Source organism: Genypterus blacodes, unplaced genomic scaffold (genome assembly GCF_046128005.1).
Source record: "Genypterus blacodes isolate CSIRO-AG114 ecotype Tasmania unplaced genomic scaffold, CSIRO-AGI_Gbla_v1 ptg000019l_1, whole genome shotgun sequence".
In the NCBI taxonomy this organism is placed as follows: Eukaryota; Metazoa; Chordata; class Actinopteri; order Ophidiiformes; family Ophidiidae; genus Genypterus; species Genypterus blacodes.
In genome coordinates, this window is record NW_027466832.1 from 1590058 (window position 1) to 1617602 (window position 27545).

Sequence of the window (27545 nt, forward strand, 5' to 3'; positions counted from 1 at the left end):
ACTTGTGCACCATTTTGTTTTTACTGAAACAAACATGACTGTTACAAAATGTTTGAACTCTGGAAATGATTTATCTTCAGGGAAAGACAAGGCCACACAATGCTTTCTGGGTTAACAGATAACATCTTAAAATAGACTATGTAACATTTAGAGCTCACAGGTTTCAGTGAAAATAAACAGAGTTCATGTTACAAAATAATGCAATAAAATAGAATAGAAAATTCAACCTTGTCATGTGCTTCTCTGCTCATAAATTTAGAACAATATAAATCCCATTCTCCACTGAACTGAGGAAAAAGAAAACTCCTGTAAGTAAGTAACCAACAATAAATGTATCCATCTCTTATGACAACAAGAACAAATTAAAGGCAAACCCTGGTCTCCTGAAGACCACCTCCTCCAAGTAATAAGTTCATTGTGGCAAAGAGGAAAAGACACAATGCACAATCCATAATCTTACAAATATACAATTATTATTCTAATCTTTTAAACAAATTACAAATGACAGCACGCAACTATTCAACCATTCTCTCAAAATGGACATAAATATAAGTGCAACGCACAACTCTAAGTTGAAGAGTAAAGAACCAACAGGATAGACAAAGCTCATAAAAATCTGAATGGATTATTAAAATTTCATTTATGTAGAAAAAACAGAACATACATAATCAACTTTCATTCAACCTGGTTATAAATTAACCACCACTGAAACTTCTGCTGTCATCCAAATGGAGGTAAATAGAACTTAGTTTGGGGTACTCAAATTAAGAAGTCACCATCATTTTCCATCCATTCAACTTCATAGGATTGAGCTACTGTTAGAGGGCTCAATGCAGATATCGCCAAACCTTTCTGCATTTCTAGATACACCCAGTGATAAGAGTGACAGTGTTTCTGTTAAATGGTCAAAAACCAAACCAAAGAGAGCATCTGAACTTGAGAGTGTCTGGCTCAGACAAGTTGATCAGTAGATTTGACTAATAGCAAAAGCGAAATAAAAACAACTACCGATTTTGTTCTTTTAACAGATATTTAAAATGGAGTTAAAAGAAATGTTGAGTAAAGGGCACTGTTACTGGACTGAGAGAAGCTACTTGTTATGCCAGCCTTTTCTTTCTGAATTGGTGTCATGCTACTTTCCTGAAAAACACTCAGGAAAACTGTTATTTCCACTGTTATTCTGTACAAAGGAGGCTGTGAATCAGTGTACAGCACTGCGGTGTTGAGCTTTCTTCCTATAAAAAAATGTGAAAACATAACAAAATACTGCTGTTTGCTTTGTTGCAGTTTCATAAAAAAAATATTCACCCAACCCATAATTTTACAAAATATTCCAATGTGGGTCCTGAAGGTCGTCATCTGGAGCTGCAGTCTGCGACTAGCTTAAGGTTCAGTGAGCAAAGTTGCAGTCTGTCAGTGCTGGTCGTACGTTGATGAGCAGATAATGAGCAGCTACTCCATGATGGCTCTGTAAATCACAGGTTCTATGTAATCACCCCTGTAGCGGGAGTTGATCACTCTCTGCCTCTTTGATTCCTGGATGATCTCCTTCTCCTCGAAGATCCCATCAAATCGCATGTCTGATGCTTTTGACTGCAAAGAGAGCAGAACACTCCAGGTCAAGTTTATGTTGTTTATGTTTTATGTTAAGTCTCAAGTCTTGGTTATACTCACCAATCTGGATTTGACTCTCTTGGGGAGTTCTTCATCCAAGGAGTACACATCATCTCTTTTGGCTGTGAGCTGTGAGCCATCCTCAAATTCCACCTGCATAATATTACATCTTGTCAATGTCTTTCTGGATAATGCATGAAGTAAAATGTTGTTTAAATAAATAAATAAGTGAATTAAGCCATTGTATTAACACTGCATAAAACAATTAGAAAAGTCCCCCGTTTCCCCACCAGTAGGAGTCACTGGAGCAATGACAAGGATTAAAATCGTCTGCAGGCTTCCCAGCTACAACAAAATCAATTTTGCCTGTAGTAAATGCTACCGAGGAGTGAACCTAGGTCTCTGCAGGGATGGAAAGTGTTTTACCTTTACGTGCACAAAGTGTTATTTTGGGAATAGCCCAATGTGTTCCAAATATGAATATTGGGGGGTATTCCTAAAAAACAACCCAAGCCAACTGGGAGAGTACAGCAGGCCCATCTATTTAGGTTCAGAATTAAAATTACAATGCCTAACAGTAGTTAGACACATTGACCCACACTTCAGCTGAAAAGTGACAGTGATATCTGTGACCCGGGCCGATGACTTGTACAGTAGGGTTGTTTATAACAGGGTTGTTGGAGATAAATAGTTAATATGTTATTATGATAGATAAATCATTAGGATACAAGCAGCATTACATTTAAGATGATGTCGACAGTATCAAAGATCTACGATCAAATCCAAATTTAAAGATTGATTGATAGAAATATGTGGATTAAACTAAATTCGGAGAAAGCAGTTGGAGCTGCTGTGAACAACATTTTTTGGAGGAACATTTGAGAGATTTGACTATTGTTTTCCAACTGTAACAGTACATTCAAAACCAATACTAAGGCATGGCGACTTCAGTTTCAATATGTCCAGAAAGCTAAGCTGTTGCTCAGTGGCTGATCAATGTGTTTTGCTGTGTTAGGCTTTTAAGATTGTAGAAATTAAACAGATAATACAGTTTCCATTGTGAAGTTTGGCAATTGTAGGTGATCTGTATGGAGGCCCTTTGAAACTATGAAATTTAAATTCAGCTGATTACAGTGATTTACAGAAAATATAGACACAAAGCTGTTCAAGTATTAGATTAGTTTCAAGATTTATGCTTTTACAATACAGTATGTAATAATACTGGAAAAGAGTGCAGCAGAGGAAATTGTCTAAGGGTAAATGACACTTGTATTTAAATCCATTTATATATCCAGATCCAAATCCAGAATAATCCCGAAAAGATACATTTCTACACTAACAAGCAAATTAAATTACAAAACTTAGCCATCATTTATATTTATATATATGATTTGAGCAAGTCAAGTCAAGTCAAGTCAAGTCAAGTTTATTTCTATAGCCCAATATCACATAAAATGTCTCAAAGGGCTTTACAGACCCACAATATCAGGACAATTCCCAACCCAGCCCAAAGCTCTCAAGGAAGACAGGGAAATACTCCAGAGAAAACCTCGATGTATAAGGAAAAAAGGAAGAAACCTCGGGAGAGGCAATTCCATGAGAGATTCCCTCTCCACGAATGGCTGGGTGTGCAATAGGAACTTCCAGTGGGATTATACAGAGGAACAAAGGCATGCAAGTCACTGTCAGCTATCCCTAGTCTCCAGTGGCGGGCTGTGCATTTCACACCTAGGCCTTCAGTGACGTCCATTTTTGCGGCATATGTGAAAACCGCACCCGGATTTGACAGCACGCGCCATTTGTTTGCAAGTCTCAGAGCGCTTATAAATATTATGTGAACATGAATCCAATCAAGGATTGTTTATGAACAACTTTCCCCTAATCATACCAAAGCAAACAAACCAAATCCAGCCCTTTTGGAGCCCTTATTCCGAAACTGGGTTCACTTACCCCCCCTGGGTCAGTTCGTGTGGGCATACTGTTTGTGACCACCTAAATTCTGCTCGTGTCCGGACCAAATCAACCGATCCGAGACCACATGGAGAGAGTGGCCTCGTCCCGCATGAAATTTCTCCACGGTGTGGTTCGTTTGCAGTGAGAAAGCTAGAGACTCAATAAACCAATACAGCTCAGTTTCTGTACTGGATATGCTCTGAAAAAGAGTTTGTTGATAATGTGTGTAGGCTCAAAAATATTACAAATACTTAGCCAAGCTTGCCTGATGCATCTTGACAGGAGAAATTGTTTGTGAACATTTGGTTGTTTACCTCCATCAGAGCACATCTTTTCCTATTGTCGCAATTTGTAGCCTTGATACTCAAAACTAATGTATTGTCTCGATGTCTTCTTTCTTCCTTAGTGTCCACTGGACTCGGTTCCACCAACCATGAGCTTTGCACTGATTGGACACAAAGTTCATGTATGACAGTAACTTACCCGTTAAGCTAATGCTAAGTTCTAAAGTATTTATTACCTCTAAATTCTTCCAGGTCCACTGTAGGTCAAGCTACATTATCCACAAAAAGGAATACTCCAAATAGTAATGTTATGAGAAGGGTTATTTTGGCCTTGATTTCCAAGTTGCCAGCCATAACTCAGGTTAGAAATCGTTTTTGTACTAGTATACTTGTGACATTCTTACCAGGTACATTTGAGTCACATGAGCTGCCACAAATTTGGCCCCGTAGACTAGGCCATCTGTCCATCTCACCTGAACCACTTCACCCTGGGGTGGGGGCCCAAGGTGGGCACAGTCTCTGCTCTGTCAGACAAAACACACACTTTTTATAGTTCTGAGCAACATTACATTACATTACATTACGAGCATTTGGCAGACGCTTTTTATCCAAAGCGACTTACATTGCATTACACTACCACCCTTCGCAGAGGGGGGTGAAATTGAGGGTTCGGTGCCTTGCTCAGGGGCACCTCGGCAGGGACCCGAACCGGCGACGCTCCGATTCCCAAGCGGAAGCTCTACCCACTGAGCTACTGCCTCCCCCACAACACAACTACAGCAGAAACTTTATTAACTTTCTTTACAGTGTAATGCAGAGAGCCTTCGTGGACACTTTGTAAATTGTAAATTCTCCATTATCAAATCTTCTTCTCAATGCCTGGCAAAGTGAATCTTTGAATATTGGTATGCAGTTTGAGGAGTGCTGAAATGTCCAATTGAGATTGAAGTAGATTTTTTTTAAGAAATTTGCCATGTTAGGGATTAGCTAGCTTCAAGTTTTGATGTTACTGACTCATTCAAGCTGTCAGTAGATTGACAGTAGCTAAGCTATTTTCAAAACAATGTAGCTCTAACTTAACTAACTTCGACAAGTAGCTGTGTACCTTTGCAAAAGCTCCAACCCAACATGTTATGTAAGGTGGAGTCAATGACAATCTGTTAGCCAAAATTCATTCATAACTCACACTGGAATCTCATAAACGCTGCTACCCATATCACTACTCTCCTGAACATAACCCAGCATGCATCACTCTCCCCAGTCACCTTTCTTAGCCTTATGGAAAATGTAGTCTACAGAAACATATTCACTTCACATTAGACAATTATTCCAATAATTAAAATCAATCAACTGATTTGAAATGATAATAATAAAATGGTTAATTCTTGTTATCTTTTATCTTCTATCAGACATCAGACATAGGAATCTGTGTGTACTCTTGGTTTACACATTTTAAAGATCATACTGTAATCATTAAGACATACATTGCCTGAAGAAATACAGATTTTCATATTATTTCAAAACATTTACAACTTATTTAGCTTATTTGTTGTGAGAGTAAAACAGCATGAATATTTAATTTTGCCTCTTCAAGTACCTTCAATGTCCTTAGCTACAAAGGAGATTGTAGTGTACCTAATTGACTTAATAACTTTATTTATTAAAAGAGTAGCTTGGCTGCAGTTTAACTACTTTAAATCCGAGTGAATCTAAATGCTCTACCAAATCTTTCAAATTATGAATAGCTGCCTCAACATTGGATAGTTAGATAGTATTGCTATGTTATCCTAATCATGAATGTCAAAATGTCTACCGTCATTAACTGCAGTAAGCTTATTTTGTTATTACTGTGGCTAATTCAGTAGTCTTCAATATTGACATATTGAATATCAACTCAGACATGCACATTACGAACTCCCTGTGAAATTCTATATGCCTTGTATGAACTATTTTGCTCAGTATGAGCATCCGTAACTCAACTAAGCCATGCAAGGCTAAAAAGGCCAATTCAAATGCAAAAAACACCCTCAAATCTCAACAAAATATATTGGTTGTAAAAAATTAAACCCATTTAATTTAAATGACATGATTGAGATGAACTATGAAAACATACCGCAATATCCTCAGGGAAGAGATTGTCACTGAAAGAACCATCATCAAAGTTGACTTCATAGAACGTCTCCTTGGAAAGCTGCACCACATCACATTGGTAATAGCGTCCATTCTTGTGTTTGCATATCACCTTCTGTCCCACAGTCAACTCATGCATGGCTGCTTTATTGCGCTGTGAAAGAAAGAAAAAACTAATGATAACTAAAACCTGTCTGGGTCTCAAAAGACAATGAATCAAAAATGCACAGCAAAAAAGCTGTGTAATGAGAGAATCCCCCCCCCCCACAAAAAAAAAAAAATACTTGTGCAGAAACAAACAGTGAGAGAGAAACAAATAGGGAGAGAGAAAACAAGTGCATCTAGTCACAAGTGTGTGAAATTCCAACAGTAAGAGGTCCGCAAAGAGGTTACCAGATCCTCATCAGTTCCTTACCTCGATCTGAGTGGGGCCTTTGTGTCGACAGCAGGTAACATGGACAACAAAGGGCCATTCATCAGGCTGCATCAGTACTCCGGCAGCCTGAGCACAGGTGGGGTGGTAGGCAGTGGGACACCGGCCATGAGAGCACTGCACACAGCACCCAGATGCCTTCTTCATCCGCTTCTTACAGTAGTAACATTTCTGCCAGGGATTAAAATACATAAACTCAGGCGTGTGCCACTGTGTGTCTTAGCTGTATGTGTCTCAAGTGTGTCCTCATTCTGGGTCTTTTGGTTGCAGTATGAGTGCACCTGGTGCTCTGGTAAGGAGGTTATGTATTTGCCTTCACCCATTCGTTATTTAGTTTGTCTGTCACTGAATTCTTTAATATGTTCACATATTTTTGTCGACAAAAGTGACACACCAATTCTACTGGAAAGATCAGTTATATTGTAGGTATGTATTCAGACCTGTAGTTAATTTGCTTAGTTCCGATTCAGGGAATAATGTCTACACTTGGCCCTAGACTAGACTTGTGTTCACACGGTATCACTTTCTTAGCAGATCAAAATGTGTAAACTAACAAAAAAAGGGGGGAGGGCGCGAAAAACTTTGGATCTATATAAGGGGGCACGAAAGAAAAAGTTTGGGAACCACTGAATTACCGTGTTCACAGATGCACAAATGAAGGGGATCTGGGGGGAAATTTCAAAAGTAGGTACAGTAGTTTCGAACATATGATTTATGATATAATTCACCACAAAAGTGTTAAATCAATTATTAATACTTTGGACTTGATGAACCTTGGAACATGTTTTTGTCAGGTGATAACTATTCTGTCTGATGAACTGTACCAATAATAACTATATATAACGCATATCAAATAAAATATTGAACTCACCAGTTTAAACCTCTGCAAAGGTATTCCACTTAAATCCACTGGATTTCTTTCAGTGTTGTTAACAAAGCGAGCCTCAAGTACAGCCACCGCACACATCACATGCACCCACCTAAAACACAAACAACACCACTATTTACACACATTCACATCTTGCTGTTTGGCTGCAAAAAATATTAGTCAACATGACTTCATTACTGATCTCAAATTAGTTGGCCTAACAACTGATCATTGCTAAATATGAGTAACATGTTCACAGATGCTTTCCAAAAAGTTTATAGACTCATATTGACAAGTAACCATCCTTTGTGTCATATGTTCCTGTATCAATATGCTGTTAAATCCCCTTGAAATCCTACTACAACTAATGTCTACTTTACTTTTTCTTTACTAATACTGAATGACCTTGTATAAGCCCTGTCATCTCACCTTCAACACCTCCTTATATTTCAAAGAGCTCTTTGCAATGTTCCAGCTGAGGAAATAAATCTTTTTAACTCTAAGCATCAAGCTCTATTGTGTGCAAATATCAAATGTTACAACAAGAGTATACTATGATTCCAGAAAAACAGACATGGTAACAATGACAGCTATGGCTTTCATCCAAAAGTACTAATGGGATTATATTTTTACACTCCCTTTTGTTGAAACAGCTCAAAATAGATTTGTAATTACTGCCATACTTAGTTAAAAAAATAGAGTAAGTGAAACAACAAAGATGGCAGCAAAAAAAAATTGGTTAGTCACTCTGTTTTTCCATCGGGTTTCCTTGAGATTCTGTACTAACGTACTTATTGTTATTGGCTTTCTGCAAGGCTCCGCCTCTCAGAGAACACAAGCAGCAATTCTGCAAAGGGAAGACATCATCAATCAAATGTCAGAATACACACCCTGCAAACACACCACTTTTCACACAGGATTGAACTGAAAACTTTTGTTGAGGGGGAGGGTGTGTGTGTGTGTGTGTGTGTGTGTGTGTGTGTGTGTGTGTGTGTGTGTGTGTGTGTGTGTGTGTGTGTGTGTGGGGGGGGGGGGGGAATTTGCGCAGCGATCTGCCGGTCTGTCTCGCGGCCGAATCGCGGGCCGGGCGGGCCGAATCATGGGCCGGGTAAGGGCGAATCGCGGGCCGGATCGGCTCGTGGGCCGGAGGTTCCCCACCCCTGCCATAAAGGATCCCATTTAACAATGGCTCATGCTGGGTAAATATACACTGACCTCAGTCAGTGCATTGGCCTTGCAGCGTGCACAGTTCCACTCCTTGCTCACACTGCCTGGATCTACACCATAGCAGCCTGCAGGAAACACAGATTCATAGAACTTGACATCTCACATGCCGACACATTCTGATACTTGAAGAGTACAGTCCAAAAGTCAATAAAGTATTGTTTAGCAACTGCAGTTTTAGTGGCTGTCCCATTCTATGACTATGACTATAGAATTTAACAAGCTAACAAGAGAGTGATGAAATTTATCTGCAAGTAGCTACTTGGTTAACAGCAGGATTAAAATTATTTGAACCATCTTTCAAATAAAAAAATGCAGCCATCTTTACATTACTGGAACAAATATTCTGAGTAAAGAATGTCATAGCACTAACTAGTGTGAACACGGACGCTGCACTGGGAGCAGCTGATGAGGAGGCTGGTTCCATCGTCCTCCAGATGTGGTGTGCGGGGCTGCTCCTTGCACTGAGAGTTTTCCTCTGTGGTGGTTGTGAAACACATCTCTGGGATGAGAGGCTTCGTCCTCATCCATCCACCAGCTACCATCACAGGACTGCCTACACTGATCGCACATTCAGTCTGAGTGCAGGACAAGACAAAGAAACTTAATTGCTAACATAGTATTAAAATAGTAAATAGTATGTTACATAATTACTGACATTTCTGAAAGACCTTAATAATTTATTATCATTAGCTTTGTAATGCAAGATTTTCAATACAGGCAGATACGAACGCCTGACTTATGCACATCCGGTACTCACGTATGTGGGTCGTACTAACAAACAGGCTAGACTACTTTGAGTCCGTGTGAATTACGCTCAAAACACCATTTTCAGCAGTCCGTTGGCCAGAGGCAACAGTATCAAGCATAAACATTGTTGTGTGCATTATGTTTGAAAAATTGACACTAGATGTGAACCATATATAACTGTTTCCACTTACATATAAAGTTAAATGAAGACTGTATGAAACTGGCTCATAACCAGGGGACTGCCTTTTTTAAAATTTATATAAAGTCTATTGTCATTTTCTGAGTAACACAATATTATGTTATTGATTGCTTACAAAAACTAACAGATATGATTATTAAAAAAAGACAATCTACAAAACATCTTACCTGAGAATATTTGGGCCGTGTACAAAGAAAAATCGTGGAAAGTTAACAGTGATTTTCCAGACTTGACTGTAGCCGTGCAAATGCAGAGGATTGGATTGGTGTGATATTACTGAATTACAGTTTTATCTGCTTGTCCTTCCATCTATCCATTTGTCCCTATTGGTGTCTCTTGCCAAATAAAGCAACTAAATGCTTGCAAGCTGAGAGTAAGCCTGAAATTCTATAATAATAATTTGGGTTAACTTAACGTCTAACTTATCTGTTATATACTGTAGATTTGTAATTGTACAAAAACTAGGAAATCCACTAACATAATAGGGTATATCCTCAAGACAAAATTTGACATGAAAGAGCTGCCAATACAGTCTAAATGTAATCTTCAGTGACATGGTAAAATATTTTCTTCACATTTGTAATGTAATGTGATAGTAGAAAAATGTGCAATTGTGTGTTACTTTAATGTTGCTTATCTTATTTCTACTGCTAGAACTCCCATGCTAGCATGCTGATATATAAGGTTCTTATTTACCAGTTGTGCTGTAACACTGCTATAATTGCATATCTACCACCCTCCTAGGCTACAGTAGAGACAAAGCATGCTCTCCTTCAAAGAGCCTTGTAGAAATCAACTTTGGTAAATTACTAATCTGTTGTCAATTCTGTCTGTACTTCACAAGCCTGGAGATAATGCTGCTTGTTAGCCTTCATTGCCACTCACCTGCTGGTACGTGTGGAACAGCAAGCAGATTGAGCAGTATGGCGGCTTGGAGCCTACACGCTGGTTGTACTCCCTCTCCTTCTTAAAGTTGGGAGGTCTGCTCTGCCACAGATGAGCCAGGGGTTTGGCCCAGCCCTCACCTTCCAGACCCCCCTCCTCTACCGGCACCTGTTCTGGCACCTCTGAGGCACAAACAGCCAAAGCAACAAAGTCAGAGGAGAATATTACAGACATATTACATATTACATTAATTTACATTTTCATCAATGCCAGTCAATAGGGGTTCCTTACTTTTCTGGCTTGTAAATTGGCTCTGATGGTTTCATTCTTAGAGTCCAAACATTTTGATAGACTTCAGTTTCACAGCTTCACACTAAAACATTCCCATTCTACTCTTCTACCTGTTGTCTCTTCAGGAGAAACCTCAGGTTAGGCCCCCACACCGACCTCAGCCATCCGATGAGGTCTCAGCTATCATGCACCCTCATAATGAGTTTACCTCACAGTTAACCACAATGAGGCAACAGGCACACTTTGCTCTTTTTTAACCGCCTCACTCAACAAACCTTGCCCAAACTCTCCACTAAGTCTGCTTGTAACATTTGTCCTTGAAGCCATCAGAGAGCAACGAGCAACAATCAAGAGTGGCTGAGAGGAGCCCAGGTAGATAGTATGATGTGTGCGTGTCCGTGTGCGGCAGGATGGTGGATGGATTTTAGTTGACCCACTCAACGGCCTGCAGGGTCGAGCCTCCTAGCATGGAGACAGCACAGCAGCCAGGAGAACTGGAAAAAAGCCAAGGGCCTACACTCAGAGTGCAGCGGCCCCACATGCCGGTGGGATGGTTAGTAGGAGCGAAGGAGAGAGCATTTACGCCAAATAATAAAAGATGGTGGGACAGTCGAAATGGGGACACTAGTAAAAGCTATGCCATTTCCTCTGATTATACTCACACTACCAATGATCAACTAAGGTTGGGCTAAGGCTTGACTAAGCCTACCCCAAACCTGGGCCAGGTGATCCCTCTCTTGCAGAAAGAGAGCATGTTCACACCCTGTTTATCAGCAGCTTGGTTACATTTGAAATACTTTTACTTTTTTATTGTTGGAATGCCCAACAGGACAACTACCAAAAATTACTGAGATGTTCTGAAAGTGTCCATCTCTGCTTCTTTGAACCTGAGATTAGTTCTTCTCTTGGTTGGAGACCCTTTAATTGGAGGCATACAGCGGAGTTTCCTCTATGCCAAACCTGAAAATCTGATTTCCAAATGGAGGCATGTAAATTGAAATAAGTATTGGGCCAAGTGAACCCTGTGAATTCAAAACTTTACCTGGTATGGAGGCGAGTTGGCATCATTTTACGATACAGTATGGAAGCTATTTGTTAAGTAAGATCTGAACCATGAAAAAGCCAGGTTACGAGTGCCTTTGTAGTTTTCTAAGTGATAAAATATTGTGAGCAACAGCATCACTTAGTTCGAGGAGGATAAGAACACTGGAGTAAGCAGAAAGGACTACATAATTAATAATACTACCCGGATCCTCCCTCTTAGGACATCACCTACTCTGTCCTAGCTCTTCTGGTGCTCTTGTTTTCTAATCTTTCATTTCTAATTTGTCCTTTTTTTCTCATTCATCATAGTACCTAACTTATTGCACTTCTACTCTAGCTCTAGTTATGCTCTTAGCGGTTGGTTGCTATTTTATTCAATGCTATGAAACAGCTTAAAACCAGATACATAAGGCTCAAATAAATTGTTAGCGATGAGATTGTTCTATATCTTGTAGTCTACTAAAGGCTCAGGGAATTTGTAAACGAAAAGAGGGTTCAAAATAGGCCTATAGTTGTTTTGGATGGCTGGAAGGTTAGCGGTTTGATCTCAGCTGTTTGAAATGCAGCAGAAAACAACCGCTGTGGAGAGTGACTTATTTAAAATATTATATAATAAAGCACCAGGTGACAGGAAAAGATCTACAACAAGTTTAGCAGGCAGAGGATCTAGCACCATTAGAGGAGGCAACTACCTTAATGAACGTGTTTAACAAGAGTAGGGGTGGGGTGACGCGTCAACGTAAACCGACTACTCGACTACGTTAATACATCGATTTGCATAACCGCGCGCCGACACGTCATAATGACGTAAGATGGCTGCGCCAGGTAGAAGCGTGCACGCAACCAGAGAACAAGCTGCAGCAAAAAAAAAGTTGCCTACAGTCTAAAATGAAAGCATCGCGGAACGCGTTGTCAACGCGGCAGCACTTTGTGTCCCCGACCACCAAGCATGAAGTTCACAAGCCGCATACGGCTCTTTGCCGGCTGAGTGCGGCTCGCAAGCCCAGCGCAAACTGACCTGCTTCTCCCCCTCTAAGGCTGGGGGACGCGTCGACGTAATCGACTGTGGAAATACGCCAATTTGCATAAACCCACGTCAACACATCGCAATAACGGCTGAAAAACTGGAAACCGGAAAAAACTGAAAGACAACTGTTGACACACAACTCCAAACAGAAAAGCTGTAATCGGGAACCTAACCCACAAGCTTCTTACTGTGAAGCAAATGTGTTAACCACTAAGCCACAGTGGAGCCATGGTAAGATGTATTTCGTAAATTTGTTAGAGGCTCTAATTTCTGAAGCAATTTCCTGTTTGTTTTTGAAGTCCGTGAATAGATTGAATAGCGAAAGCAAATGTATCTGTCCACGTGGAATTAAACTCGACTTTTTTTAAGATTCATCTATGGCTTGTGAGTTGGTTCAGTTCACATTACTACACATGTGAACATTTATGTAAATTTATAATAATTACTAGATCTTGACAAGTTGTTTTTTATATACTGGATATATTATCCAGTGATTGTTTATTGTTGAAATCGCACTTGTTTTCCGTAAGAACTCAGGTTGTTCATAATGTTTAGTCAAATGATTAAATGTAAACATTTTCATTTACAGCCAATTATAGGTTCCTATGCTATGACTGGTCCTGCCCACTTGACTTTAAAGTCCAAGCCCTGTTTTTGACAGATAATATAGTGCTCTGTAAGATCTGCAAAACAGAAATGCCTTTTCACAGCAGTACAAATGCTATGCACGAAAACGCAATTCGCAAAGCATCCTGGAGTGCTTTGTCAAGATGGCAGCAAGGTGGCACAGTAAGTCCCATTCACTTTCACAACTCCTTGTGTCCTTCCTGCCTTGGCATGGATATCAGCATGCCTTGAATATTTCAGTCTTGATGAAGGACCAGCACCTCAACCTATCAAAGACTGAGCTCCTTTTTTATCTCTGCCAATGCTTGCATATAACAACAAATCAGCATCCAGCTTGACTCCTCTCAGATCCATCCCAAAATGTCTGCCAGGAACTTGGGTGTCACAATTGATAACGAATTAACCTTCAAAGAAAATGTTACTTTAGTGCAGTGATTTTCAACCACTGTGCCGGAAATGATCCAACTTCACTTAGTCTAAAAAATATATTATTTAGTTACTGCAAATAGCTTGCCATGGTTGTGCATCTGTGCCTGCAATGTAGTGACTGGCGAAATAATTCAACCATGTGTACTGACTGACCTGCCCAGTAGGTGGCAGTAGCACGATATGACCTTGTTAATTCAAGACAATAGTGTGCTACACTGTGCTACATCAGGAAAATCATAGAAAGGAGATCTCACAAAAGCTAGAAGAGGAAATAATTTCATTTGACCAAAAAGGCAAGATTTTCAAGACACTTCAAGTTCCAACAGTGGGCAGCGTCATGGTTCAGCATGGTTCAAACATTTTATTCATATAACCAGAATGCAGATTAAGGCAGTTGAATCTTTTTGAACTGAAACTTCCGGTGCGCTCCACAGTGTGCACAGACGTCACTCCTGGAATATGTTGGGGACTGAAGAACTTGAGCCTTCATGACCGCCGTAACTGCTTGCTTTCCTGTCACTCCGGTCCACAACTGGAACATGTGGAATATGTCAGAGACTGAAGAACTTGAGCCTGCATGACCACCGTAAGCTGACTGCTCTCCCTTCAGTTTTGCTCTGTAAAGCACATCTATCCTCAACAAGTTGGATGACCTCGAAGCCTTGGCCATATTCAGAAACGAGGCGAAGGACAACTGCCTACTGGCCTTCACCTGGTTCAATAATCAGGACTGAGACAAGGAAGTACAAAATGAAATAAGGAAGGCCAAATAAAATGATACTTATTATACTGTAAGTATAAGGAAAACATTGAAGCACAGTGCAGCAGTGGACACCTTGGAGCAGCCTGACAAGGTATCAAGAATATGGCCACCATTGACCAAGACACTGTGACCATAAAATTAGTGTGAATGGAGTGGATGACACTTTCAAGACACTTTTAACTCCTTCTCGTACTTTGAAAGGTCTGACTTCATTAAAAATGTCTCTTTGTAGGAAGTCTCTCAAACCCCAAAATTAAATTATGCTTGTGTCACAGCCTTATTTAGACGGTTAAGCTCAGGAAAACTGCTCATTACCAAGGTCATCTGTGGGCGTAGTCTGGATAAGTGTGCCGACCAGATCAGTGGGGACTCCCAAATATGTGCTGATTGGGGCCAGATTCCAACAATCTGGAAGATGTCAACCATCATACCCATTCCCAAATTAAAGAAACTCACACCTGTGGCACTTAAGTCAATGGTAATGAAAAATGTTGATGATTGCAAAGGATTTTGTGTCCTTTATTAAGGATGATCCCCTGCAATTCGCTTACCTGCCAGACAAAGGTGTGGAGGAGACTATATGTTTTATACTGGTCACGTTGTATAAACATTTAGAAAAATCTGGTGCTCATGCAGCCGCAATAGGACAGAGTACATGTGTGTGAATGAGAGGGACACAAGTGGAACAGTGAGGTTACAGGGAGAAAAGATAAAGAAGGTGGAGGATTTTAAGTCAACAGTCCAGAGCAACGGAGAGTGTGGAAAAGAGGTGAAGAAACGTGTGCAAGCAGGTTAGAACGGGTGGAGAAAAGTGTCAGGAGTGATGTGTGACAAGAGTATCAGCAAGAATGAAAGGAAAGGTGTACAAGACAGTGGTGAGACCAGCGATGTTGCATGGTTTGTGGACAGTGGCACTGAGGAAGGGACAGGAGGCAGAGTTAGAGGTAGCAGAAATGAAAATGTTGAGGTTCTCTTTGGGAGTGACAAGGATGGATAGGATCAGGAATGAGTACATAAGAGGGACGGCACATGTTAGATGTTTGTACATGTACAGAGGAGGGATAGTGAATTTATTGGGAAAGGATGGTAAGGTGGGAACTGCCAGGCAGGAGGCCTAGAGGAAGACCAAAGAGGAGATATATGGATGTAGTGAAGGAGGATATGAGGTTAGTTCAGTGTTTCTCATGCGTGGTTGGGGTGTGAGGTGTTCAAGTGACGCCTTAATTTATTTGGCTTCATGCTGTCCGCTGCCAACGTTTTTACACACAATAAACACGCCGGTCTTTCTCGTCTCCCACCGTTGTCACAGTGAAGCCAATCGCTTACATATGCTTCGTCATATTTCCTCGTCTTGGCTTTCGGGATACTATTGTCTTTGTCATTATCTCCGTCTCTCTCTGCCTTTCTTTCATCCCTGTTAAGTATTTTTCCATTGTGTCTTCTATGCTGGCTTCGGCTCTGTGTTGTGTTTGTGTGTGTGTGTGTGTGCGGATGTTCGGTGCTTCATATCCCTAACTCTAACAATGAGAGTAAATGGAACACTACCTGCCATTTACTCTCATTATTACACCTATTTGAGAACTACATGTTGGCGTGAAAGCCTATTTGAGAAGCACTGGGTTAGTTGGTGTAAGAGAAGAGGATGCAGAGGATAGGGGTGGATGGAGACGGATGACTTGCTGTGGTGACCCCTGAAGGGAGCAGCCAAAAGGAAAAGAAGAAGATGCAAGACTTATATTAGCAGACTTTTCTTCTGTGTTTAACAAAATGCAGCCTCAAATCCTGATTGAGAGTCTTGCCTTTCATTTCATTTCATAATCTCCAAGATCAGCTTTTCTTGCTGATTTTAAATTCTCACTGAAAGGATCCAGCAGGTTATTGTAAATGGACAAATTTCCAACATGTGTGGCCTCTAACAATGGCTCGCTTCAGGGCTGTGTATTGGTACCCCTCCTGCAGGTCGTCTCTGTAGAACAGACTACTGTACTTGTTTTCCTTTAAAAGCCAAAATCTTGGACAAGGAAGAAGTTCTCTGACTCCTTGAATGTCAGCAAGAAGATCTGAAAAAACCTTTTGTTCTTTTATAGAAAGTCTTTAAACCTTTTCTTGTTGGTTCAATGGCCTTACCATTAAGAACAGGAACACCCTGAACAACATTTTCAAGATCTGCTCCAAGATTACTGGAGTCAAACAAAGAGACTTGTGTTCCCTCTGGGAGAATCCAGTGGGTAAGACAGCAAAGAATATTAACAGTCAACCTCTTCATGTTATGTCTCAGGAGTTCTCATTGGTGCCTTCAGGCTGTCGGTATCAAGCACCTCTGAGGAGAACTAATCGTTACTCCAAATCTTATCCCTTCTGCCATCAGGTTATTAAATTTAGACAGGAGTCACTTAAGAGAATGTAACAGTCGTCACTTAAGAATGTAACAATGTCTACTTATTATTTAGCACTGCTGTCTATCATATTTATTTAACTTATTAGCTTTCTAGCTGTCCTATACTGACCTCTGTTTGTTAGGGGTCCAAGCACGAAGTGCTGGAACCCTGTTGTTTTTGCTCGGGATTGTATTATTATTATTTATTTTTTTCATCTGCCAGAATTGCCCTAAATGGATTTTGCAGCCTAAACAGTGCAATGTGCAAATGTGAAATTCGGAGACAGGGTGATGGAGCATAAGATCTAGCATGTGAGAAAAATCACACTTGACAATAATAAAATGGCCATGTTATTGATCTGAACATGTAATGGTTTCTAACTTGCAAATTGGAGCGTTCCTATCTCAATAAACTATATCAACAGGTGCGATCAATAGATATGATACCATCGGCATGGGCCACGGCTTTTGGAATTTGTAAAAACGGGGGTTCTTTGAACTTGTCCCGGAAATTTGCCTTAGAGACATGTAATTGGTATCAAACCATTCTTCGGAATGGCCTGCTAAAGAATTATCCAAAAAATGTTTGGAATAATAGTCTAAAATAGTCGTAAGATTTTTTTCAAGAATTGTTTTCAAATACATTCCTCAAATGATTCTTTAAATAATTATTTAAGAATGTGTATGATATATCTCAGATAGACCAAATAATTCTGTACTTGTGAAGCGCTTTTATCAAAATGGTTTACATACACTGATGGCCGCAACATACCATGCAAAGAGCCAACCTTCACATCAGGACCACTACAGGGTTCTATGTCTTGTTTAACTACACGCTGTGTAAATCAGCTACCGATTCCAAGATGACAGCTATACCATCCTCAGCCATAGGTAAGCTGCAAATGAATAGTCCTTGTATAGTATAGTAGTATAATAGTCTTTGGATCATCAAAGCTATCTATCTATCTATCTATCTATCTATCTGCTTCTGTGATCCCAGTTTTCCTTTTTTTTTTTAAATATATATTTAAATGATGCATTTCACTTCATAGTTTGCACTCTGCTCCTAACAATACACAAAACAAACAAAAGTTGTTCTGACACACCTTCATCGCTTGTGCCTTCCTTTATGAGTGGGTGATGACCTGGAAGCTGCCCAAGATCACTCTGTGGTTCTGCCTCTCCAACCAACTTGTCTGCTCCCTGCTGGAGAGAAACAGCTTTTGTCAACAACAATATCCACTCTGGATGAGTCTTTGGCATCTCTAACCCATTACTTACAAATTGTCTATTCTAATTGTCTAGTTAAACTGTATGTTTTTATTGTGGTTTCTCTCCTTCCAAGTGATCCATTGTGCTTGACACATTTTTGTGAAAATCAATTTGACTTAAATTGAAATAAGCTGTAGATGGATTCACCAGTGGCAGTGACAGGTTGTCACCTTTATTTTGTGACTAAGCTGTGTTACTGCCGTGTGGTAATACATTTGCAAATGAGCTTTTTGTGTGCTGCTAAGAGATGCATTCTTTTTAAAGCTGATCTAATTCACATCCTTTTCACTGGTACCATGTTTTCTTACTGTTTTCTTTTGTATTCAATTTTGTCAGTTCCTAAATGAATGCAGTTGGCGCAGAACAGTTCTTAAATGTCCTCAAAAGCAGAAGTGTTTTCCCGTTCATCACTGCAGCACAGCACTACAGTTACAGAACAATGGCATAAAGGCAGTGAGCTGTTCATGGAAATGGAATTTCACATCTCAAATAAATTTGTCTCTGAAAGTTGTTTGTACTGACACAAATATAATCCTATTTTAATAATCCCTATTTTATGTGTTCTGGAAAATGCTATGAAGAAACAGAACATTATGCAGTTTGTGGTGAATGGTTTAAAACATGCAAAATCCTTGGTGTGGCCCATATCTTCATTACTTGTAATGTGTTAAGTATGTGGCCGCACCCTGCTCTGCTAACCTGTGTATTTGCATTATCTTTCTCCGTCTCATTGTCACTGTTGTCACTCTTCCTCTCCTTGGTTGGGGCTTCTCCCTCCGCATAGTCTCCTTTAGCATAGCTGTGAACATGCAGAACATCAGCAGGGCTCAGCGTTCTATGGAAAACCTTGTGAGCTGGGCTGGAGCTGCTTGACACATGAGGTTCGTCCATTCCGACCTTCCTTTCAGAGCATGGCGCCACCACCTTGCTTTCAACAGGCTCAGCAGTGCCATTTTTCTCTCTTTTCGATGGGCTTCGTCTGTTGCAAGCCTTCTTACCACTGGCTTTCAACTTCGTTTGAGACTTGGCGTCCCTCTCTTTCTTGGGCTCTGGATCGATTTTCAGTGTCTCTGAAGGAAGAGTAAGGCCTTGGTAAAGCTTTTATACATACTAAAACTACTTATAGGTAAGGGTCATGATTTTTTACAGATTAACATCAAACAACAACCAGACAAATAACCAATCATTTCAAGTTGAAGCAAAAGAGGGAAAGAAACATGGCATACAACTTGACTTACAACTTGACTTGACCTTTGTGACTGATTTACTGGTACTGGCTATAATTCATCTAATCAAAAAGTAAAGTACCTTTGTCAGGACTGGTTGGGACTTTTTTAGGAGGCTTGTGAGTGAGCTTGACTTTCTTCTGTTCCACCTCTTCAGTTTCCATAACGCTCAGCTCAGGACTGCCATCTTCAGGGGCTGTTACAGCTTCATGATGACGCTTAGTCCCAGTCCGAAGAGTATGAGGGTTTAGACTGATACATGGGATATACTAGCATTAGAATGTGTTCCTGGAGGCTCAGCCCTTACACCTAAAATGACATAACCATGCCTCGAAAATTCAACAGTTTACAGATTCATTCCAGCCATTTACTAACATAGCCAAAAGAACAGAAGCTGGACCTTTTTATAGCAATGTAATGTTTGAGTACATTTGAGTTTTTCTTTCAATCGGCATTTACAGTTATCTAGGCAAAGCCGATTTCAAACCACACAGTTAAGTGTCATATGTTGGATATGAAAGATCATATGAAAGAAGCTGTGTGTAACTGATTGTGTAGGATATGGATTAACATAATTTTTCAAAATGATTAATCGATCAAAGTCCATGCAGCTAATGACCACATACCTCAAAGGCTCCTTAACTACAATATTGCCGGTACTATCCATTATTGACTCAGTCTGCTCTCCTTTGGGAAACTCTGCAGCCTCCGGTGTGGGCTTGGAATGGTCAATGGGAGTGTTGTCTTTGCCTGCTTTCCAAAGCTTATAACGATCTGGCTGAAACTTGCGCACAAACACATCCATAGAGATCTTCACCATATCCTGGCGGCAAGAACACTTAAAGAAAAATGGAGAACATATTGGTCATAGCCATCACAAAGAATACATTTTCATTCCCATCCCGTCCAATGATCAGTATGTTGTTCATTCATATTGTGCATTGCATGAAGAGTCAATAATTGCTGTGCCACTATATCAGTGAATTTTAGTAATTTCTACCTACTTAAAAGTCATAATGTGACATTATGAAGAACAACAAATAATAAACCATATAGGCTGTGGTAAAACTGCTGCAAGAAGAAGAAGAAGAAGAAGAAGAAGAAGAAGAAGAAGAAGAAGAAGAAGAAGAAGAAGAAGAAGAAGAAGAAGAAGAAGAAGAAGAAGAAGAAGAAGAAGAAGAAGAAGAAGAAGAAGAAGAAGAAGAAGAAGAAGAAGAAGAAGAAGAAGAAGAAGAAGAAGAAGAAAAACTAAGGTTGTGTGTACCAGTGTTGCTTGTTTGCCATAATCAATCCATCGCTGTGTGGCAAAGTTGGTAGACTCAGCACAGTTGAAGCCATGATTGAAACCAGCATGGTAGCCAAAAGGAAATGTCACAATGAACTCCCCAGCCTCCTGTGTAACCTGAAGGCCAAATAACGATTAAAACACTTTATTATTTGGGGCAAGTACCTGAAGAACCTACATTCTCCACAAAACATTATCAATTTAAAATGCAAAGAACCTCACCTTCTCAAACGGTATGCCATATTTTTTCAGGATAGAGGGTGATATTAAAGTCATCTTGTGGCGCAAGAAAGCTTCACAGCTCTGAGCATTTCCTGGAAAGAAACCTGGAAGCACAGTTATTGATGCCATCTATTTAAAATATTCTGTTGACGTGCATGTGTTTGCACATGAAACAGAAACAGTTGAATCTGTTTTCTGGTAAGAAAAACACAAATGATCGTATACCTTTGGCAAGTCTTTCCAGACGTTTCCCGTGTTCCGGTGGGACGACGTACCTGAGATGGATCACAGGAACAAAAATATATCCACCAAGCACAACAATCTTAAATTGAAAATAGATTCATTCAAAGTAGATAATACTAACCTCACAGATATAGGATATATTGCAGTGTTATTGATGAGTATTGATTGTAGGAGATTACAATAAAATGATGTCCATGACGTTGGACCTAATCGATTTATCAGTAATTATGAACAAAAGCAACATTTACATTTAAAAGTAAAATGTCATCTTTTTGTAATATTCCCATAATCAAAGCTCAAGGATATGCATATGTCTAAAACAAATCCTCAATACAGAAATACTATATTTAATCCAATAGGCAGTTTCCAGGTGTCTAGTTCAGGATAGGTGGGCATAATTAGAGCAGAGGATAATTCATAAAATGGAATGCTAAATATGCAGCACAATAGTTTCTATACATTCATAAAGCTTCCCATGTTAATGAGCACACCTGTGTAACATTACAGACAGTGCTGTATCTCAAGTGAAAGCCAATGCAAAGTGGCATGTTAAAGAGCTGCTGCATATACAGGAGCAAATGAAGCTGCAAAAGCTCTTGTGCTGTAAGATTGTGTCTTTGTCTTAGTCTCAGACGAGTGCAGTGTGGGGTTTGTGTTGTTGACACACAGATCAGAATGGCATGCTCCTCAAGAATGTGTGAGAGATCAGATCACAACTTTTCATGTAAATAAATTGAGTGATAAAAACTTAGATGTCATTCTTATTCTTATTGAACACATGTAAGACAATAAGAGAAAATAAATGTATTCTCCTCTGCGCATGCATGAACCTGACTACTTCCTGCCACCTGCAGGTCTATTCTGTGAAACCCGTGTATTCAATGTAGAGAACTACCTGGCACAGTCCACTGTGCTTATTGCAGTTGTCACGGCTTATAACAACTGCAATGGCCGTATTGTTGTAATGACACATCCCCATTTGTCTATATTTAAGATGACAGCTTAAATTGACAGCTTAAATATTGGTTACTGCAACAAATAAATGTACTGCATGAACGTTAAGGTACTAGTTGCTGCCAAAGTGTTAATTATGAAAGAAGAAAAAGAAAAATGAAAAACGATGGAGGTTCATTATTGACTGTACCACGACTTTGGCTCTCCAAAATGAAGGTAGTTGATGCTGTATAGATCCATGTCCTCCGTATGCCAGGCAAAAGCACTCTTCCACATCCCAAAGTAGAGGTACGGTGTGTTCACTCCTTTGATCTTGATTCCACTCTCATTCTGCACGGTGTCCAGAATTGTGTTCAGATGGCCAATGTTCCACTCACTCACATCCTGTGAAGGAGGCAAGGAGAGAAAGAAGAGATGACAAATTTATAAGACTGCGGATTTCTTTTGATTGAAGCTACAATTTTCTTCTACTTAACTGTGACAAAACTGATGTTATTGTGCTGTAACGACGATCCGCCGTTACTAGTCCACTAAATAATAACATGCGGGTATTGCTTGAGTGCTGCACAGATTTACATGTCATAAATGTGCAGGTGGGATTTTAACAAATTCATTGGGATTAATATTATGTTTTAGATATTGATTGTTGGTTGTTGCAGACCACCAGAGCCAGGTGTTTCACAGCGGGGGATGTAGGGCTGTTTCACCTTGTCGTCCACGTGAGAACACAATATGTGCAAAGACTTTGTCGAGGGCTTGCATACTTATTATTAGTTTGGGAAGGGCAACAGTGAGGAAGAAGTGGGTCAGGGGGGAGTTTGATGCTGCTGGGAAAATGCATGTTCTTAAGCAAGGTATTTATTCTATTTTATTTTGGTGTGAAAATATTTATTGGGTATATTTTTGGTAATGGTTTGGTTCACCTCATAACGTGGTATGTGATAGACACTGGTATATAAGGTTGTCAGTCTGTGTGTGAAGTTGTTGGATGACGGATGGTAGGAGCAGATCCGTGAGCATTGTACTAAGAAAGGAAAATTGGTTTCTGCAGATTCACTCTGGACTATTGGTTCTTTTCATTTCCTCATTTGAATGCTTGGGCAGCTAACAGTGGTTGGCCCCAAACGCCTTAGAAACACATTATCTAATGATGTAGCCACTGTAAATGACATTACCCTGGCCTCCAGCACCACCATAACGAACCTCAGCATTATGATCAGGATATCTCCTGATATCTCTCCCACATATAACAGGTTTCAATGACCGCCTTTTTTTCCACCTACATAACGTTGCAAAAATCAGGCACAATATGTCCACAAATTTGTTACCTCTCAGCTGGATTATTGCAATTCATTATTATCAGGCTGCCCTTATAAGTGTCTAAAGACTCTCCATCTAGTCCAGAATGCAGCTGCATGTCTACTGACAAAAACTAGGAAAAGAGATCATATTAATCCTGTTTGCAGCACTGGTAAATTCCAGAGTAGAATTTAAAATTCCTCTCCTCCTTACTTTCAAAGCTCTTGGTGGTCAGGCTCCATCATATCTCATAGAGCTCATAGTACACTATTACCCTACTAGAATGCTGCGCTACCAGAATTCAGGCTTACTTGGGGTTTATAATATCTCCAAAAGGAGAATGGGAGGCAGAGCTATCAGGTTCCTCTCTTGTGGAACCATCTTCCAGATTCTGTCCAGGGTCAGACACCTTTGTTGTGTTAAGAGGAGGAGCACTGAGCTCTTCTCTCCTCCTCACCTGTCTATCTGTAGAGAGGTGTATTCATGTACCATCGGGGGTTTTCTCTATCACCTCATGTTTCGAAGACCCTGTTGTGCTTGAAACTCATGTATTCTACTCTTATAAATATCATAAGTCATATTTCTATTACTGCTAAGATAAGATAAGATGAGATGAAAGTTTATTATCCCGAAGGAAATTACTGTAAGAGAGTACTGTAAGACACTAACTGTTGCAGGCAGCCGCTTGGACAGCGCCTGAACGGAAGTCAGCAACGCTGTTGTTGCTGTGCCACTCTGTGTCTTTCTCTCTTTCTTTCATTTTCTCTCCTCTCTCAACCCAACCAGTCAAGGCAGATGGCAGCCCACATAGAGCCCGCTTCTGCTTGAGTTTTCTTCACATTTGAGTTTTTTTTTTGCAGCTGTCGCCAAGTGGTTGCTCTTAGGGGAATGTTGGGTCTCTTTAAAAAAACTCTATGTGAAAAGTTCTTTAAGATAACTTTTGTTGTGATTTGGCACTATATACAGTAAATAAAGATGAAATTAACATTTCATTGATGACATGTTTACATTTGATTTTTTGGCAATATAATCAACAGGTGTTTACTGCTTCGCTACCATCTTCATATATTTGTTGTTGTTTATCAGTTTTAATGATCAATTCTGAGCAGTTGTATATTGTGTTTGTCACAGACTGACCATTCCTTTGAATAGAATAGGCCTTTTCCCACCTATTTGACAAGTTAGTTTGACTTGAAACATTAGTTTTTCACTGGTTCAGTCTGTATGTTTGGATAGACTCTTCATCATTAATAATACCCAGCATAAATCAAGTAAAAACCACAAATGAAATTTGAATAAATCACCAATGCTGCCAAGATTATAAAGGAACATCTGGACAACTTAGAGTGCTCCTTCCGTGACCCAGAAACCAGATAAGTGGTGGAATAATGGATGCTTGGATATTGGTTTAAAATGATTGTGATAGTGCCACAGCCTGTTTTACACCATAGCTCATCACTTACTGAATCATACAGAGTTCCACTGACATCAGCCCCATACAGAGGTGGGTTAAAGGTCAGGTTCTTCCAGAACTTCCTCTCCAGCTCTTCAAAGTCCATATATCGAGGATGACAGAACCTAAAGTGAGAAATGTGAACACAACAAATGCAAAGTAAGGTTTCAGTTGTTAAACAAACCTAATATTACCTTACTTTCCTGAGAAAGAGCTTTTCAATAGGCAAAACGGTATACTCTGAATCTGAATTAATTGACATGTGTGTTAGTAAAGAACATTGCTCCAGACATAACACTCTTCTTTATTATAAGGACACTGACTTGTCCAAGTTTGAGGTCTTGCGGAACTCGTGGACTGTCATTGGCTTCTTCTGGATGTTGTACTGTGTGAAGAGACCAGACTGGCCAGTCACAACCTGTTGAATGGGAGCAGGGATCACTAGGTCATCGATATCATCATATGTTGGCCTCGGCTTCCAGCCTTTGGGTGGAATAACCTGGAAGAGAAGAACAGAAGACAAACATATTCCTGTCAGTGTCAGTGGTTATGGCAATACAATAACACTAAAAACCAGACTAACTTACACAAAATGTGGTTTACCTAGATTCAATCTGCATTACTAAAGGCTTTCCAATTAATACAACAATGTTGTAATATGTAGTTGTGAAAAGTGTCTTACAAAAGTATCATCCAATTATAACATTAGAAATATAATAGTGTCAGTCTTAAATGATCACTATATAATTTCATATTTAAGATGGCACAATCAATAAATAGGCATACGAACATGGTTAAAAGTCTTGGTACTGTTAGAATAGAAAAACTACACAAAAAGAATACATTTTGTCGGAAATAAGTTGAAACTGATGAATGTGAGATAGAACACTACTTTTTCAGACATAATTTATGTCTGAAAAAGTAAAACACATAATTTAAAAATAAAGATAAACGAAATAAAGACCAAACTTACCTTCGCCATCCCTGTTTTGTGTGCTCCTTGTGACTCTATGTGGGCAATGTAGCAGCTGAAGTCCTTAAACTCCTCCTTGGAGGGGGTAAAGGTCATGATCCTGGAGCCAACACTATGAGTTGCTGTGTCTGTGCTCATCCTGCCGCTGTTATTCTGACGACAACCCTCTGATTTAAGAAAAGATCAGATAAGATCAGATAAATTATTACAAAATCTAAATGGTTAAAATCGTACCGAGTTCAAGTAAATCAAGTAAAATCTTTTTTACTCTGCACAAGTCTAAGACTAAATCACTTGCGTTAAGAGAGTATGATACTTACCATGTATTTAATCAATATCTATCTGCTTTTAGAACTTTTAATAACAATCAGTATGTGTATCAGTAAACGATCGTTTCAGTGACAACAACCGTCAGCCAACAGAACGAACTAACTTCACAGATCATGATAGTAGCAACACTTGGGACCTACCCACGCCCAATTATGATTGCGCAAAACCGATTAAATCAGATTTTAGGTCTGTGGTTGGCTGAATGCAACGTCTGTTAAAAACGGCCCGATGAAAGCCCTGTTAGCTCTTTAGCCACCTAGCATGCTACCTCCAAAATACACTGTGCTGCGTCTCAGGAAATAAAAGTGTTGCCAGCAGTAACTCTGGCACGACCACACAATCATAAGTAAACAACTAATTATAATAGAGAATGGGAGTCGTCCGTCAAAGCGAGGAACCATTAGGTCAAAAGAGAAGCAACGCTGAAGTGACAGAACTGACAGCTGCCTCAGCTCTCAGCTAGCACACTAGCACAAATGGCTTGTTGCTTGCCATTAGTTTGTCGTCCACGAAGTTGTTGGTCCTCCCAGATTGGTGCAAACAAACTCATGGTGAAGAGTCAATGGTAGACTTACATATTCCAAAATGCAGACGAGTCGATTTTTCCTCAGATTTGCACTGGCAGAAGATAAATACAGACATCATTAGTACAGACAGAAAGGACAGTCCTCCATTACTCCAGTGACGCATGCCCAGTGTGTGTTTGTTTACATGGGCGGGGGGGGCGGGGGGGGTGCAGCTTTTCATGAATCTTAACAATAAATCTGAGGGATTTAACCATCGATTCATTGTCAGAGTGGTTGATTTTAATAACACCTTGTTCGCCACGTCCTCTCTGGTCAAGTGTTACGGTTGTGGTGAGGAGGGCCATCTGATCCGAGCCTGTCCGAAGCGGGACGGGGCCGCTCAGCCTGCTCCGGTGCTCCAGGGTACGGTGCAGCTGGAGAGATGTCCGGCCCAGACGGAGCGGCCTCAGGTGGCTGTGCGTCAGGTGGAGGAGAGACAGAGCCAGGATGGTGAACACACTGAGGTGAGGGGGGAGAGGGAGACTGAGGCAGGTGGAGGTGGTGAGATGAGTCTGGGGTAGACAGGTGAGGTGATAGGTGGGTTGTGTGAGTTGAGAGGTGAGACAGCTGAGTATGTCAGGCAAGAGACGCAGAAAGAGGTAGGTGCAAACTCACCTTTTATAACTCAGATATCTGATTAAAAACAGAGCAGCATCTGACCTTACAGGAGATTTACAGACTTAAAGAAACGAATGAATAAAGTTAGAAAGCAGCTCAATTTTTAATATACTTTTGTTTTTATTGAAGCAAACATTTTACACATTGACATGACATTGCGCATACAATTATAGGATAATGTGGAGATCGTTTTTTATACAGAAAGA

The 27545-nt window shown here is 40.1% G+C and overlaps 1 protein-coding gene across 2 annotated transcripts; it reads right to left on the bottom strand.

The window, feature by feature from the left end:
• Window positions 1-26844, bottom strand: kdm4aa (lysine (K)-specific demethylase 4A, genome duplicate a). Of its 2 annotated transcripts, none has more exons than XM_076141579.1 (22): window positions 26731-26844; window positions 25826-25992; window positions 25176-25351; window positions 24863-24977; window positions 22291-22484; window positions 21129-21178; window positions 20904-21007; window positions 20661-20798; window positions 20023-20234; window positions 19479-19648; window positions 18870-19240; window positions 18005-18101; window positions 10341-10522; window positions 8880-9084; window positions 8498-8574; window positions 8074-8129; window positions 7286-7394; window positions 6397-6585; window positions 5965-6135; window positions 4256-4375; window positions 1675-1767; window positions 1-1593 (listed from the first exon to the last, which is right to left on the bottom strand). In XM_076141579.1, exons 2-22 carry the CDS (start codon window positions 25961-25963, stop codon window positions 1453-1455), a joined length of 3108 nt encoding a protein of 1035 aa, XP_075997694.1. In that variant the 5' UTR covers window positions 25964-25992; window positions 26731-26844; the 3' UTR covers window positions 1-1452. The 2 variants fall into 2 exon arrangements, with proteins under 2 accessions (XP_075997694.1, XP_075997693.1); XM_076141578.1 differs by having other exon boundaries at window positions 18005-18104.
• Window positions 26845-27545: the final 701 nt, after the last annotated feature.